At 39.1% G+C, this 13,980-nt stretch overlaps 1 protein-coding gene across 1 annotated transcript in view; it reads right to left on the bottom strand.

Annotated features, from left to right (window-relative positions):
• LOC101861569 (trichohyalin) overlaps nt 1–13,980 on the bottom strand; it is a gene marked incomplete in the record, with an annotated part of 55,040 nt that overhangs the window by 38,465 nt on the left and 2,595 nt on the right. Inside the window, 12 exon segments of the mRNA XM_013080534.1 lie at nt 127–246; nt 1,578–1,710; nt 2,091–2,221; nt 4,719–4,778; nt 8,250–8,317; nt 8,816–8,900; nt 9,455–9,574; nt 10,181–10,281; nt 11,722–11,811; nt 12,372–12,460; nt 12,820–12,866; nt 13,665–13,743. Coding sequence (XP_012935988.1) covers nt 127–246; nt 1,578–1,710; nt 2,091–2,221; nt 4,719–4,778; nt 8,250–8,317; nt 8,816–8,900; nt 9,455–9,574; nt 10,181–10,281; nt 11,722–11,811; nt 12,372–12,460; nt 12,820–12,866 — 1,044 coding nt within the window.

Raw genomic sequence — 13,980 nt, 5'->3', positions numbered from 1 at the left:
ACAGACAGACAGACAGACAGACAGACAGACAGACAGACAGACAGACAGACAGACAAAGAGAGAGAGGGAGACATTGACAAGAAGGAAAAGAATTAAAAGAAAAAAACAAAAACAGATACAGCTAACCTGTCTAATAGTTTTCTTGAGTTTGTTAATTTCGTCTTGTTTTTTCTTCAGCATGGCCCGGTCAGTCAGCACCTCATTCTGCTGTGGCTTGTTGATCACTTTTTTTGCATTCTCGGCAAACTGACAGACAAACAATGAAAAAATACTTGTAATAATAATAATTAGAATTTGTATATGCACATACCCCTGCTCAACAGCAAGCTCTATGCGCTTTACACCCTATATTATAAACCCTGCAGACCATAGAACACTGAGAAACATTTTCGGCTTCCCGGGAAACATATAGTGCAAGCTTTTTAGTTTTGTAAGGGGTTTTACGGCGCTCGCAACTGCCTAAGGTCATATGAGCGCCAAGGGGTGAATGTCAACAGAGAAGAACTTACAAGGAATCAGGCTTACTCTGCTCAACTCTCTAGCTTTAACAGCACAAAGTCTGCTTCAACTATCAAAGCACCCCGGAAACAGCAGTTCACAAGAGTGTGACAAACATACAAAAGAAGTAGAGGAAAAAGACAATAGTAAGGATTAGGGAAGAAAAAGCAGCAGTTCCCTGTTGCAGTTCAGGCACAGTTATGAGCATGACGATGAATCAGCCCATTTACAATTCTACTGTGCATAAGAACATGTTAATGTCCCCCCTTTCGGAATGGCCTCAATACACTTCAAGTCAGTAGCACCACCCCAGGGGGTTTAAGGCCAATAGATTTTTTATAAGAAGGATCAATCCTCATAAGAGCACCCACCAACCACCCACCCAAAAATTACAGACGCTGCTAGAGAGTAATGTACAGAGAAAATGAGGAGAGATAAGGACGATAAATATCTGATAATAGAGAAGGAGTAAACAACATCAGATTACCCGCCAACCACCCAGCCCAAGATTGGAGATGTCACTAGAGTGTAACAAACACAAAAAAGAAGGAGGAGAGATAAGGATGATAAATGTCTGATAAAGAGGGAGCAAACCCCCACCAGAGCCCCCTCCAACCACCCATCTACTAAATGTGTCATGACATGGTGGAATCGGGCACTCGTCAATTTCTAGGCAGGTGGAGTTATTAATATCACCATAAAGCCTGTTCGTTTGTCTTGTTTCTGATGAAAAAATACACAACTGCCTTGGATAGAAGTCGTGATATTTGCAATTAAAGGAAGTGGGGTAGCATGGTTTAAGAGGTTAAATTAGCGAGAAAATGGCTGCCAAAGTTTGTTGATTTCCAAAGCTTGAGAGTCCTTGAAAACAGAAAAGTTACTTTTGTTGTGCTTTTAATCAGCGTTTTTCAGTAAAATCCATACAGAAATATTTTCTTAAATAGACATAGCAGGTAATGAGCCAAAATACATCAATTCCAAAAAAATCCAACTGGCAGAAAAAAATGCTGATTTCTTCAATGTCATTATTTTAAAGAGCGCCTCATTTCAAAACGCTGCCTCACAAATGATCTACACACCTTCAGAGTAGAGTGCGTTTCTTCTACTGCAGTGGGGTTCACTGTGCAGAGAACGCCTGTCTGGGAGTTCCCTCCAAGTGCATTCTGGAGCAATCTTGTTAGCTTGCTGTTTCTAAAATTTATCAACTGATTGCTGAAAAAAAAAATGATGAAGATTAGAGGTGTTACAAGTAATAGGGTCTACATGGAAAATATTCATAAAATAGCTAAAACTGTGTCAAAGTGAAAGAGGAAGGCAGTTACATTTCTCTAACACTTCTCTAAGTCAAAATAAATCTATCTAGATTCGTAAAAGATTGTATTAACAGTAAGTAATATTTCATACGCCCTGCGATCTGACTGGGAGCTGGGACTGTCCACTCGGAGACCGAGCGAGTTTCACTGAACACTCCACCAATCGTCTACTTCTGGGTTATAGAGCTAAGCTGATTGAGTAGGTGTTTTACGGCAGTGTCAACAGTGGGAAATTTGGGACAGTTGGCAAGCTTGTAACAGTCGCACTGCGTCACTAACCTTTGTCCCAAAGAGAGCTGTTTTATAACTTGGCTAAGCCACAGAAGAGAGGTATTGATAGAACAGCCCTCTCTTCTGCGGTCGCCAATGTTTTCCCCCGCCCTCTCACTGCCGGCCAAGTCCACCAGATTCTGGAAGGGAGAGGGAGGAAAAGAAGAGGTGTTTTTAGTTTTAGTAAAAGTTTTACAGCACTTGCAACACAATAAGGTCATATAAGCAAAGATACTACACCCTACGGTAAGATGCTGCAGTTCCCTCTTTCCCTCTGTAAAAAAAAACGTAGCACGCATAAAATAGGCCACGCCCCCAGCGAGCGTGTGACTGAGCCCCGATGGCTTGGCCCTGGGCTTGTTGGATAGAGTAGAATATGAGAGCGTCCTTGTTAATCCTACTCTAGGGCCCATTCTAATCTAGATCTAAATAATTATATAGACCTATCTACCAAACTAAAGTACTGATCAACGTATTTTAATAATTTATCTAGATCTAAAATATTTTAAAAGGAAAACATTAGATTAAAAAATAGCCTCACTTCGGTAACGGGTGACATAGGCTCACGATCTACTAAATCAAGATCTAGATCATGAAATCTAGGCCTAGAATATATCCAATGCAATATTATTGATCGTTTTGATGACAGGATCTTTAGGAGTATGCATTATTAGAAATCAAAAGATAGTGTCAAGTAGTATTAGATATACCAGGGAACGCTGCAATAGCAGAATAGAGAGAGAGAGAGGGGGGGGGGGGGGGGGAACTAATAAGCTATTACAGTTAAAACGACAAACATGCACACACAGAGATAGATGAATGGGTGACTGAGTGAGTGAGTGAGTGAGTGAGAGAGAGAGAGAGAGAGAGAGAGAGAGAGAGAGAGAGAGAGAGAGAGAGAGAGAGAGAGAGAGAGAGAGAGAGAGAGAGAGAGAGAGAGAGAGAGAGAGAGAGAGAGAGAGAGAGAGAAAGAGAGAGAGAGAGAAAGAGTACAAAGAATACAACATAGAAGTATATTATGTCTCTCTCTTTTCTAAGGGCTCACGCTCTCCTAGCCTTGACAACAGGGTGAACGTTTACGACACACTTTCCCCAGTGACACAGTTACCTATGCACTCATTGGACCTTCGTTAGGTTTTTTCAATTTTCCTCGACTACACAGCTGATACCAGCTCATCATAGACGAAATAATAATATGCTTGAGGCGCTGTGTGTGCCCCTGAGATTTAACTTATTTAAGTGTTATAAATCACGTCGCAGATCTACCACTTTTAAGGCAACTTTTTCATTAGATGAAAATTAGAAAAAAATTTGGAAAGGAAACGGTTTCGTCCCCGCCATCCAGAAGAATCTAGAGCTAACTTAGAATAAAGAGATGGAAGACAAAGTTGATTTTCCTCTTTCGAATTGTTCCTAAAATACTGTGGCTCACCGTGAGTATAGCAAATTCATCACTGTTGAGCTCATAGCGCTTGATTTTTGGTAGTAAAGAAATGGAACCAACCTTAGCCTCACCCAAATCTTGGTCCACCCACCGCCACTGGATGTTTGTGGAGGTGATTTTTGTGATGTATATGAAGATGATTTGATGATGATGATGTGATGGTGACCGTGATGATGATAAAATGTACAGAAGTGGTCAGGACATATGGTGCGTGTGTGTGTGTGTGTGTGTGTGTGTGTGTGTGTGTGTGTGCGCGTGTGTGCGTGCGTGCGTGCAAGTGTGTATGAGTATGTGTGGTGAGAGAGAATTGAATTGAATTAGACTTTATTGACTTTCGAGGTCAATGGCCCATACGTCATAAAAAGTTACAGATTAATATGCAAAATACTGATCTCTCTGTGTTGTGCTAAAGAACAAATTACATAATAACCTATAACACAGAAAACATATAGATCTATATAACATTTGCATCTAGAATCTAGTTCTACACCAAATGGAATGAAACCACACACAACAAAGTACAGAGTACAAAGCATTGGTCATAGTCAAGGATGCATGATGCAGAGAGTAAACAAAGCTTACAGGCTGGACTCTGATCTCTCTAGTTTAGCTCTAATCTAGACTCTTGATTAAAAAATCAATTTCACATTGTCTTTCCATTTTTCGTCCTTTGGAAATCTGAAGAAAGACAATTATTTAGTTTTTCCTCTGGAATTAGAACGGCCGATCGCTGAAAAAAACTGACCAGTCATGCCGACAGCATGAGCGTTGCGTGTCTCACGCCGTGTTTGTTTACATACTGTCGCACGCTCGCCGCTAGTGACGCTAGGAGTCGACGTACCTCACAAAATTGGGCCACTGCAGCATCTTACCGTAGGCTGTACTATCTTTGATATAAGTGCCGAAGTTTAGTTTAGTATGGGGTTTTTCGGCGCTCGCAACTGCATATGGTCAAATGAGCGCGCGAAACACAAGTTAGTTTTATTTGCAGTTCACTGTACAGCTGGACACCGGTCAGTAGTTAGGTCTTGAAATGGTAAAATTAAAAACATTTAAAATTCGATGTAAAAATATTTTTTCAATCTAAAACAACTTCCCGAAATAACATAATTTTTAATAATTTAATTTCGTTTTACAATTTCGCATAAAGGCCAAAGTCCTTCATAAATTAAAAAAATTCTGGCAAAACGCACCAAATGAGACACAAACACTCCCGAGCGATTTGGATCGTCTCTCTCTCTGCTTTCTATCACCTGAGGGAAAAACAACAGACACACAACTGTAAAAACGACAAATGAACACATTTTCATGTTGAAAAATAAAAGGATTATAATGATGAAAATAAAGAAGGGCGATAAAATAGTAAGAACAACACTATTATATAACGATAATAATATAAATAATGAGGGTCATCGTCATCGAGTGCCAGATCTGCCACAGACATCGCGATCATGGTTTTCCATTCATTCCTTTGCCCGGATGCTCTCAAAAAAGCTATGTTTCCCTGATCTTCCCCTGTTACCCATTTGTTTAGGTTCCCTAAGTATGCTGTTCTGGGCCTTCCCCTGCCTCGCTTGCCCTCAATTTTGCCAGTGAGAGCTAGATGTTCAAGACCCTTTTGTCTATTCAGGTGTCCCAAAAACTACATTTGTCGTTTCCTGATTGTTTTTAACATTGAGCGTCCCACGTGGGCTTCATCAAGCACTACCTCATTTGATTTCTTTTCCTTCCACGATACTCTTAGCAGTCTCCTAAGAAACCACATTTCAGTCGCTTTTTATTTTCACTGTCTTTAGTGATTGTCAAGCATTCACAGCCACATAGAAGGGTGACCAAACAAAGCATTTCAGGACTTTCATTTTGGTGTTCATAGAGATGTTTCTACTTTTCAGGATTGGGCTCATTTTATTGAAACTAGCCTTAGCCATTGTAGTTCTTTTTATTTCTGTGGAACATTTGGCATCAGATGTTATATATCCTAGATATTTAAACTACTGGACTTGTTTGATCTTTTCACCTTTGCTGATGAGATTACAACTAGGATTTGCTGCTTTTTTGGATATTACCATGTATTCTGTATTCTTTACATTCAACAATAATCCTTTACGTTCACTTTCTCTTACAATAGTACCTAGAAGCAATTGAAGGTCCTTTTTCGGAGCCTGCTATTAAAACTGTGTCATCTGCATACCAGATAATATTTTCTCGAATTACTTTGAGGCCTGGACATTCTTCTAAGTTTCTAAGGATTGTTTTATTGTACATGTTAGTTAAAGATGTCTGGTGACATAACACATCCTTGCCTCACTCCTCGCCTAATCTGCTTATATTCACAGTATCCATTAATTTGTACAGCAGCGTTAATTCGAACAGCAGTGAAAACAAAAATAAAGATAACACGTGATTTTAAAAAATAATGCGATAATTTATTTTTAAAACGGCTTTGACACAACCTGTCAAGCAAAACCCAGGCTGAGCAAGTGGGAAACATCTCAGCAAGCAGATGCTTGATTAAAACAAATTGACTGAGTCACCGGCTTGTGGAACTATTGAAACAGTTTTATAATAACAGAAATTTCACCACTCAGAAATTGAACTCGACAACAAAATAATATTAGGTTGGGTTTTTTTAGGGAGGTTTGTTTGTTTGTATAGTATGGGGTTTTACAGCGCTCGCAACTGCACAAGGTTATATGAGCGTGCAAAGCAAGTTGTTTTTTTCTCAACGGTTCATTTTCTTGGCTTGATACTGGTCAATATTTCTATTTAAACATTTTTAATATGCTAAAAATTGAGTGTAAATAGGCTTTAGATTTAAATTTAAATGTAAAACAACTTTCTAAATAACACTTAAACATTTTCGAACCATCTGTTTCATAACTTTCCATAAAGGCCTTGGTAAAATCTAAAATTCTGTTGGCAACAACGACGGAAAAAAATGTCTCGTAATTTTGTGCTTTTAAAGTATTTCCTTCGGATCTCTCCAAAGTCTAGACATTCGGTTAAAATGTGTCTAATGGTAAAATCTGGGTCGCATCCGACACAGAACGGTTTCTCATCTCCCTGTAGCAGGTATTTGTGTGTCAGGGCCATGTGTCTGATGCGCAAACGAGTAAAAATGACTTTGTCTCTTCTGGAGAGGTCCGAAGGATTTCGCTGTTCTAGTTTGGGTTTTATTTCATATAGTTTGGGTTTTATATTATAGAGTTTGTTATTTTTCTGTTTTTTCCAGTGGCTCTCCCACACACTGGAGGTGTACTTATTGACTTTATTTTTAAAGTCAGTCGGTGGGAGAGTATTCGTCGTTGATCCCAACAGAAGGGATGAGGATTTCTTCGCCAGGTCATCTACCTGCTCGTTTCATCGGATGCCCACATGGCTAGGTACCATGCGAAAATGACATTTTTTCCTGTTTCACATCGGGTGTGAATTTTCTGTTGTAGCCTATTTTTGGGTGTAGGAGTGAGTAGTTTGTGAGTGAGGTGATGCAAGACAGAGAGTCAGAAAGGATAAGGAAATATTTGTTAGGAGAATCTTCTACGGAGTCCAGTGCCATGTCAACGGCAGTGGCCTACGCAGAGAAAATGGAGCCTTCAGGATGGAGTCTCCTCTGTGTGTACTGTTGGAAGATAGGGCTGCGGCCCCTACATTATAGTCTTTTTTGGAGCCATCCATGAAGACAGGCTCTGCACCAGGGTATTTATCTATTAGTTTTTTGTATTCTGCTTTAAAAGTTTTGGGGTTTGTGCTTTCTTTGTCGTGTGTGGTCAGCTGTAAGTCTACTTTTGCCTTGGTGAAGTGCCAAGGAGGGAGGTCCGGGAAAAAAAATTGTTGAATATCTTGTTTGGAAAAGTGTAAGCTTTTTAGGTCCACAAGGATTCTGAGGCCGAAGGGTTTGAGTGTTTCGTTGTTTTGGAATTTGTTTATGGTTTCTGGGTTTGTTGTAAAAATGCAGTTGTGCGCTGGATTTTCTGGTGTTGAGCTCTGTTTAATTGCGTATTGTAGTGAGAGTTGTGTGCATCTGAGTGAGAGTGATGGTATGTTTGCCTCAGCCTGGAGGCTCTCCACCGGGGAAATGCGGAAAGCCCCCAGAGCGAGGCGGAGTCCTTGGTTTTGTACAGGGTCTAGCATTTTCAGGATGTGGGTTTTGTCGATCAGTAGACCTGACAGCCGAAGTCAAGCCTGGATCGGACAAGGGAGATGTACAAGTGGAGAAGGTCCCTGCCCTACTCCGGATGCGATAGAATTTTCAAAGCATTTAACGCTTTCTGGCACCTCACACAAATGTCTTTGATGTGCGGAGTGTTGAGTATTTTGTCGAATATAACGTCTAGGAAACGAGCCTGGTCCTGGACGGGAATCCTTTCCCCGTATAGTTTCAAATCCGGCTGCAGTACACATCTGCTTGTTCGGCAGAAGTGTACTGCAACCGTCTTTGACCGGGAAAACTTGAAACCGTTATTGTGAGGTTTATTTTGTTTGTCTGAGGGCATCCGAGTAGAGAAATGAGTGCAAACAATAACTGCTAGTACTTGTTTCAGATCTGGTCAATTTTTTGGAGGAGATGAAGAAAAAGGAGGAGAAAGAGAAGAAGGATGAGAAAGAAAATGAGGAGGAGAAAGAAAACAAGGAGGAGGAAACCGATGATCTGGAGACCAACACCACCAATTTTTTTAAAAACCAAAAAAAAACATTGCAGTTTGTACACAACACAAACAACTCACCACTCTAAAGATGCAGTGGGCACGGGAAGAGCGATCATTCTGTCTGGTCTCGGCAAAAGTCCGCTTTTCTGAAAGTGAAAACAGTTCCAAATCACTTACCACCACGCAAAGGTTCTCTTCTCTTTTCCAATAATTTTTTGCTTTAGTAAGCATTTTACAGCACATCATGAAACACAATTAAGTCATACAAGCGCCGAAGATAATAGGCGTTAATGTTACAGTAGACAGTAGAGTAACAAACACCAAAAAACAAGAGGAGGACAGATAAGGATGATAGATGTTTGATAAGAAAAAGGAGCAAACCGCATCAGAGCACCCGTCAACCACTCGCATAAGCGGGTGGGTTTGTAACTCTTTCCTTCATCATTACCCATGCGCTACTCTACTCTTGGGCATCTTTATCAATGTCATTAAACTAAAACGCACATACGTACAGACGAATGGACGGACAGAAACATAGGATGGACGGACGGACAGACAAACATACAGAGTAACAGCCAGCAAACTAGTCAGCCAACCAGCCAGATAGATCAATCCCACATTTCCTCACAACTCAGAGAACTCACCGTTGCCTTTGTTTAAAACGCGTTCAGAGTCATCGAGGGTAACAATCACGTCTTCAACAAGATTGTCAATGTATACATTTTTGTCCTAAAGGTAAACGAAAAAGAAACTTCAGTTTTGTTATTACAACATTAATGATTATGATAATAAATATAAAAATAATCACCATTAGAATATCAACAATGAGAATAAATATAATGATGATAACAGAATAATAATTAATAACAATAATGATGACCTCTCTAGGGGATATAGTAGACAATATCATCCTAAAGATTCTAAGAAAAAAAAAACTCACTAAATCTTTGCACATCAACAATAATGATAAATTAACCCTTAAAATTTTTTTAATGATTATCTTCTTTTCCTGAAGGTTAGCAAAATAAAAAATTTTAAAATCACAAAATTATGATGATGATGGTGGTGGTGGTGGTTGCTCCTGAGGAAGCCTACGTGGCAAAATATTGGACGATATACCAAATTTTGAATATTTTTTAAAAACTTTTTGTCTATAAGTCAATCAAGACTCTCCCTACCTACTCTGCTTTTTACACAATGATGATGCTGATGATGATGATGACAATGATGATGATAATGATGCTACTGATTAAATCCCCCGTGGGACCGTCCCCACAACTTACGGGATCCTCTCGGATCTTCAGCTCTTTATTATCAGCCTGTTCGTCTGCCAGAAGATCCACCAGTTTCTCGTTGTAGAGCTCAATGTATGAGCATCGAACGAGAAACTCTCGAGCCGGACACTGAGCAAAGGAGGACAAAAAAAATTTGTTACACTATTTCTCTCAAAACTGGATGACGAGGGATTAAAATTACTATGAGCCGGAAAAATGTCCTCATTTTCCTGACCAATGATGGACTAAAATTACAATGTCAAACAATTTCCCTATTTCCCTGACCAATAATGGACTGCAATACAATATCCCTATTCCCCTGACCAATATAATGGACTAAAATTGCACTGTCAAACAATTTCCCCATTTCCCTGACCGAAGGGCCAAAAGTACACGGTCAAATAATTTTCCATTCAGACAATTTCCCTATTTCCCTGATCAATAAAGAACAAAAATTACAATGTCAAACAGTTTCCGTATTTCTCAGACTGAAGAACTAAAATTACAATTGTTCATGTCACACTCAATGGCACTTTGAGTATATTAAGTAAATATAAAGGCATGGACTCAAAAATAATCATTTAAGTACAAGGAAAGAGTAAGACAGACTAGAGAAACCAGAAACAACAGAAGGGAGGGAAAGTGAAGAAATAGGGAAAGAAAAACAAAATAATAGCAGCACTCTCCAACCATCTGCACAGGCAAAGCAAGAAACGCACAAGTCACTTCACTTACATTTTCAATGTATTCATATATATTCTTCAGAGCCTCAGATCTGAGAGAATCAATGGTGAAGGTCTTTCCGGAGCCGGATTGTCCATAGGTGAAAAGGGTTCCTGGTACAGAAGAAGAAATAAAAAATATGTTCACTAATGAGATGTGTAAACAGAGTGCTTGGGACAGGACAGTACTAAAATGTTTACTAAAGAGTGAATTAAAAAATGTTTACTAAAGAGTGAATTTAAAAATAGGTTCACTAATCGCGGGCAGCATTGCATACAGACGTAAGTCATTTTTGGCGGCCTTTGAGATACATCCGTATGCAATACTCCCCGTGTAATGTGCTATGTAAACAGAGTGCGGGGTTCTTGTGGCCTAGAGGTTAAGGTGTTCGCCTCTCATTCAAAGGTCCCAAGTTCGAATCCAGGAAGCGATGGAAAAATGTTCCTCTCTAAAATTGTCTCCTTTCACTTCTTCCTTCCCTGCTCTCTAGATTTGTCTCCACTTTCTGCCCCCACCCCATCATCTCCTTTGCCCCCTCCTCTGGGCTCCTGGCTCTTTCTGTAGCCTTTCTACTGCTACTCCTTGGCTCCTTCTTACTGCTGTCTTTCAGCCACGCCCCTGATCTTCTGGTAGGAAAGATCTACACCTAGCCTTCTCGGACAAGGGTAAAAAATCTCAGATCCAATGAGCAAGTTGCAAACTCTGTGGTCTAAAATGGATAAGAGTAGGCTTCGGCCACAATCCGTGCAAAGTTCAAAATTTCCTACCAATGCTGAAAATATTTGGTGTGTCCCGTGCGCTCATATGACCTTATGCAGTTGCGAGCGCCGTAAAACACTTACCAAAAAAAGAGAAAAAAAAACCCACTGCGCCTGAGACAGGAGAGTAAATAAAAAATATGTCCATTAATGTGATATATGTGAACAGTTTCTGAGACAGGAGAGTATAAATATTTATGTTTACGAAAGAGTGAATTAAAAAATGTTTATGAAAGTGATATACATGTGAACATGTGAGTGCCTGGAATAGAAAAGTTATTGACAAAAGTCATAACACAATAGCCGTAGTCATTTTGTCCATGTATATCATCACCAGTGATGTAAAAATGCCTGTTTACTCAAGTACCTGGCAGGTCGGCATTAGGATGCTAAATAATAATGCTGATATGTTTGCTCATACAGTAGTTTATTTCTTACAATGTTGAAAGGGCTGTTAGACCTATACTGCCGTATGCTGACAAAATGCCTCTTTCCATTTTGGCACTAATTTTTTTTTTTTTTTTCTAAATTGAAAGTCTGATAGGTTACCCTATTCGGGTGAAAACAAAGAGAAACTGACTAGTTTTTTAATAAATCAGAATTCAAATTTCGGAATCATGAATGACTATTTTTCAATGGTTACGCTGATAAACACTTTTTCTCGAAACTGCTGTGAAGAAAGAAAAAAAGCCATTTTGTCAGCTTACGGCAGTATAAAATTACGTACATTTTTTGGGGGCATCCCCTTACCATCCCACAATTCGGTTATCTAGACAAGAAAAGTAAGAAACAAACCGTGAAAGCCTTCCATGGCCCGTTGTACCATGTTGTGTGTCATCTCCTTGTATATCTTCAAATTCGACACTTTTTCATTGTACACATGGTCTGAAAAGAACAGAGGACAATGATAAATAAATGGTTGAAATCAAAACTTTTCCGTCATATACATGGTCCTAAAAGAACATAAATACAATGTTACAGAAATAACACTACTAGTATTTCGTGAACAATTGAACATTTACTAATTTCTTTGTTTTTGGTTTAGTAGGAACTGTGTGGCACTTATAACACAAATAGGTCTTACAAGTGCCAAAGATTTGAAGTGTTACTATTACTAAAGAATAACGTACAAAGAAAAGAAAGAGAAATAAAATCAGTTGGTGCTTGATAGGGTCGAATCACCCACACATTAAAGGCAGTTCAATGGAGAGAAGCACATTGCCACAATAATAAAGTAAAGGCCATTTAATGCAGGAAAATAGCAAGGCAAACAGAAGTAACAGAGGTAAAAAAAAGAAGTACGACCTACTAGAGGCGCCCTCCAACAGCCCATGTACAAGCAATAAAGAATGAAAACAAAATAACATTGGTCAACTAATCCATCATCTAAAAGTAAAAGAGAAGTAAGAGTCAAAAAAATGATGACAACTCATCATGTGACTTACCAAAGGCATATTCGGGGCCTGATGAGCCTTCGGGTCTAATGGTGGCCTCAGAAGTTATCCATCGGCTCGTCAACCCCTTGTCAATTTCACTGTAAGAGAGCAAACATTTGTCAAATCATTATCAATGTGTAGCTATTGCTGATTGACCAACTGGGTAGATGTTTTAGACTTTCAACATTGACATCGAGGAAAAACAACCTACATCTTCAAAAACTCCCCCAACTTCAGGTTACTATCATTTTCACAACATAAAAGCTAGACTAAAATTGTTTTTCCACCCACTTGACGTAGAGTTTTAGCAGATTGCTTTTTTTGTAATTTGTCTTTGTTTTTGATGTAGTTAAAATGCGACATCTGATACATTCTACCACGTTGAAAATTAGTTCTACATGGAAGTGGGTAAGAACACAACATCAAAAGAAACATCTACTGCCTCCTTTGGACTTACTTTTGTAACAGAGGACGCACTCGGATTGCCACTTTTAACTGATCCATCTGCAAAAATTAAAAAATAACATGTCATATTAAGGCAAGAAGCAAATGACAACCCTGAACAACTTACTTATATCTATAGATCTATTTTTTACATTCATTCACGCACACAGATGCACTGCTTTGAGGTTCAAACTGCAATTGCCGCACATCACATAAGCCACTAAAGCTGTCGCAAATAAATTATTTTCAAAAAAATTCCAAACCTGACTCCAAAACATCATATCAAATAATAAATTAAAACAGGCCCCCCTGTCACCCCCACAGATTTTTTTCTCTTACTTCAGGGAGGCAACTCCCTATTGGTCCAAAGAGAAGACATTACTACGTAATTAGGCTTAGGAAGAGGCTAGCCGTACTTAATATTGATGGCTGAATTGTAAATGAAATTTTTAGTTTGCAATGCTTAAAGTTTAAAGTATTTGTATTTCAGACAAAACCAAAAGGTGCCTTACTGACTTGTATATATTTGAACCTGAATAATTACTAGATCTAGATCTAATGAGACCTGTGTACTAAACAGGCTTGAGTCGATAGGGCCAAACCTAGATCTAAGTACGACTAGACTGGCAGTCTAGCCGTACAGTCTAGCCGTACTTAAGTACGAATAGCCACTTCGTTAGGCTTAATGTGATAAAGTTCCATTATTATAAACAATAAAATATTTTTAAAACATTAATTTGCGATGGAAATTAAGTCGATTCCTGTTCAGTGCATCAATATATGAAGTAGAAAATGGGCCCATGGTAGTTAAATATAAAACGGGAGGGAAAGTAAGAGAATACCAATTAAATAATTTACCTCTTTGCTGACGAATAGAACCTAACAATACACAAGACCAGGACAGCCTCCACCAAGGATACACCACTTAACTGACCAACTGTGTGAGATGGAAAGAAAATGAGAACAACAAATAGAAATAATGCAGGTCTCCAAAAATCACCCAACCGAACCTCATAAAAATATTGAAGTCAACAACACACAAGTTGGGCTCCAATGTTCAAAATGAATCCAAGACACAAAACTGGTAAGGCCATGATCTGTCAGGTGAAAACAACTCATGACCCGCTATTATCACCACCCCAATTGAGAAATAAAGCTCATGTCATGATCCACT

This window comes from Aplysia californica, unplaced genomic scaffold (assembly GCF_000002075.1).
Source record: "Aplysia californica isolate F4 #8 unplaced genomic scaffold, AplCal3.0 scaffold00090, whole genome shotgun sequence".
Lineage (NCBI taxonomy): Eukaryota > Metazoa > Mollusca > Gastropoda > Aplysiida > Aplysiidae > Aplysia > Aplysia californica.
This window is presented reverse-complemented; position numbering and strand designations above follow the sequence as displayed.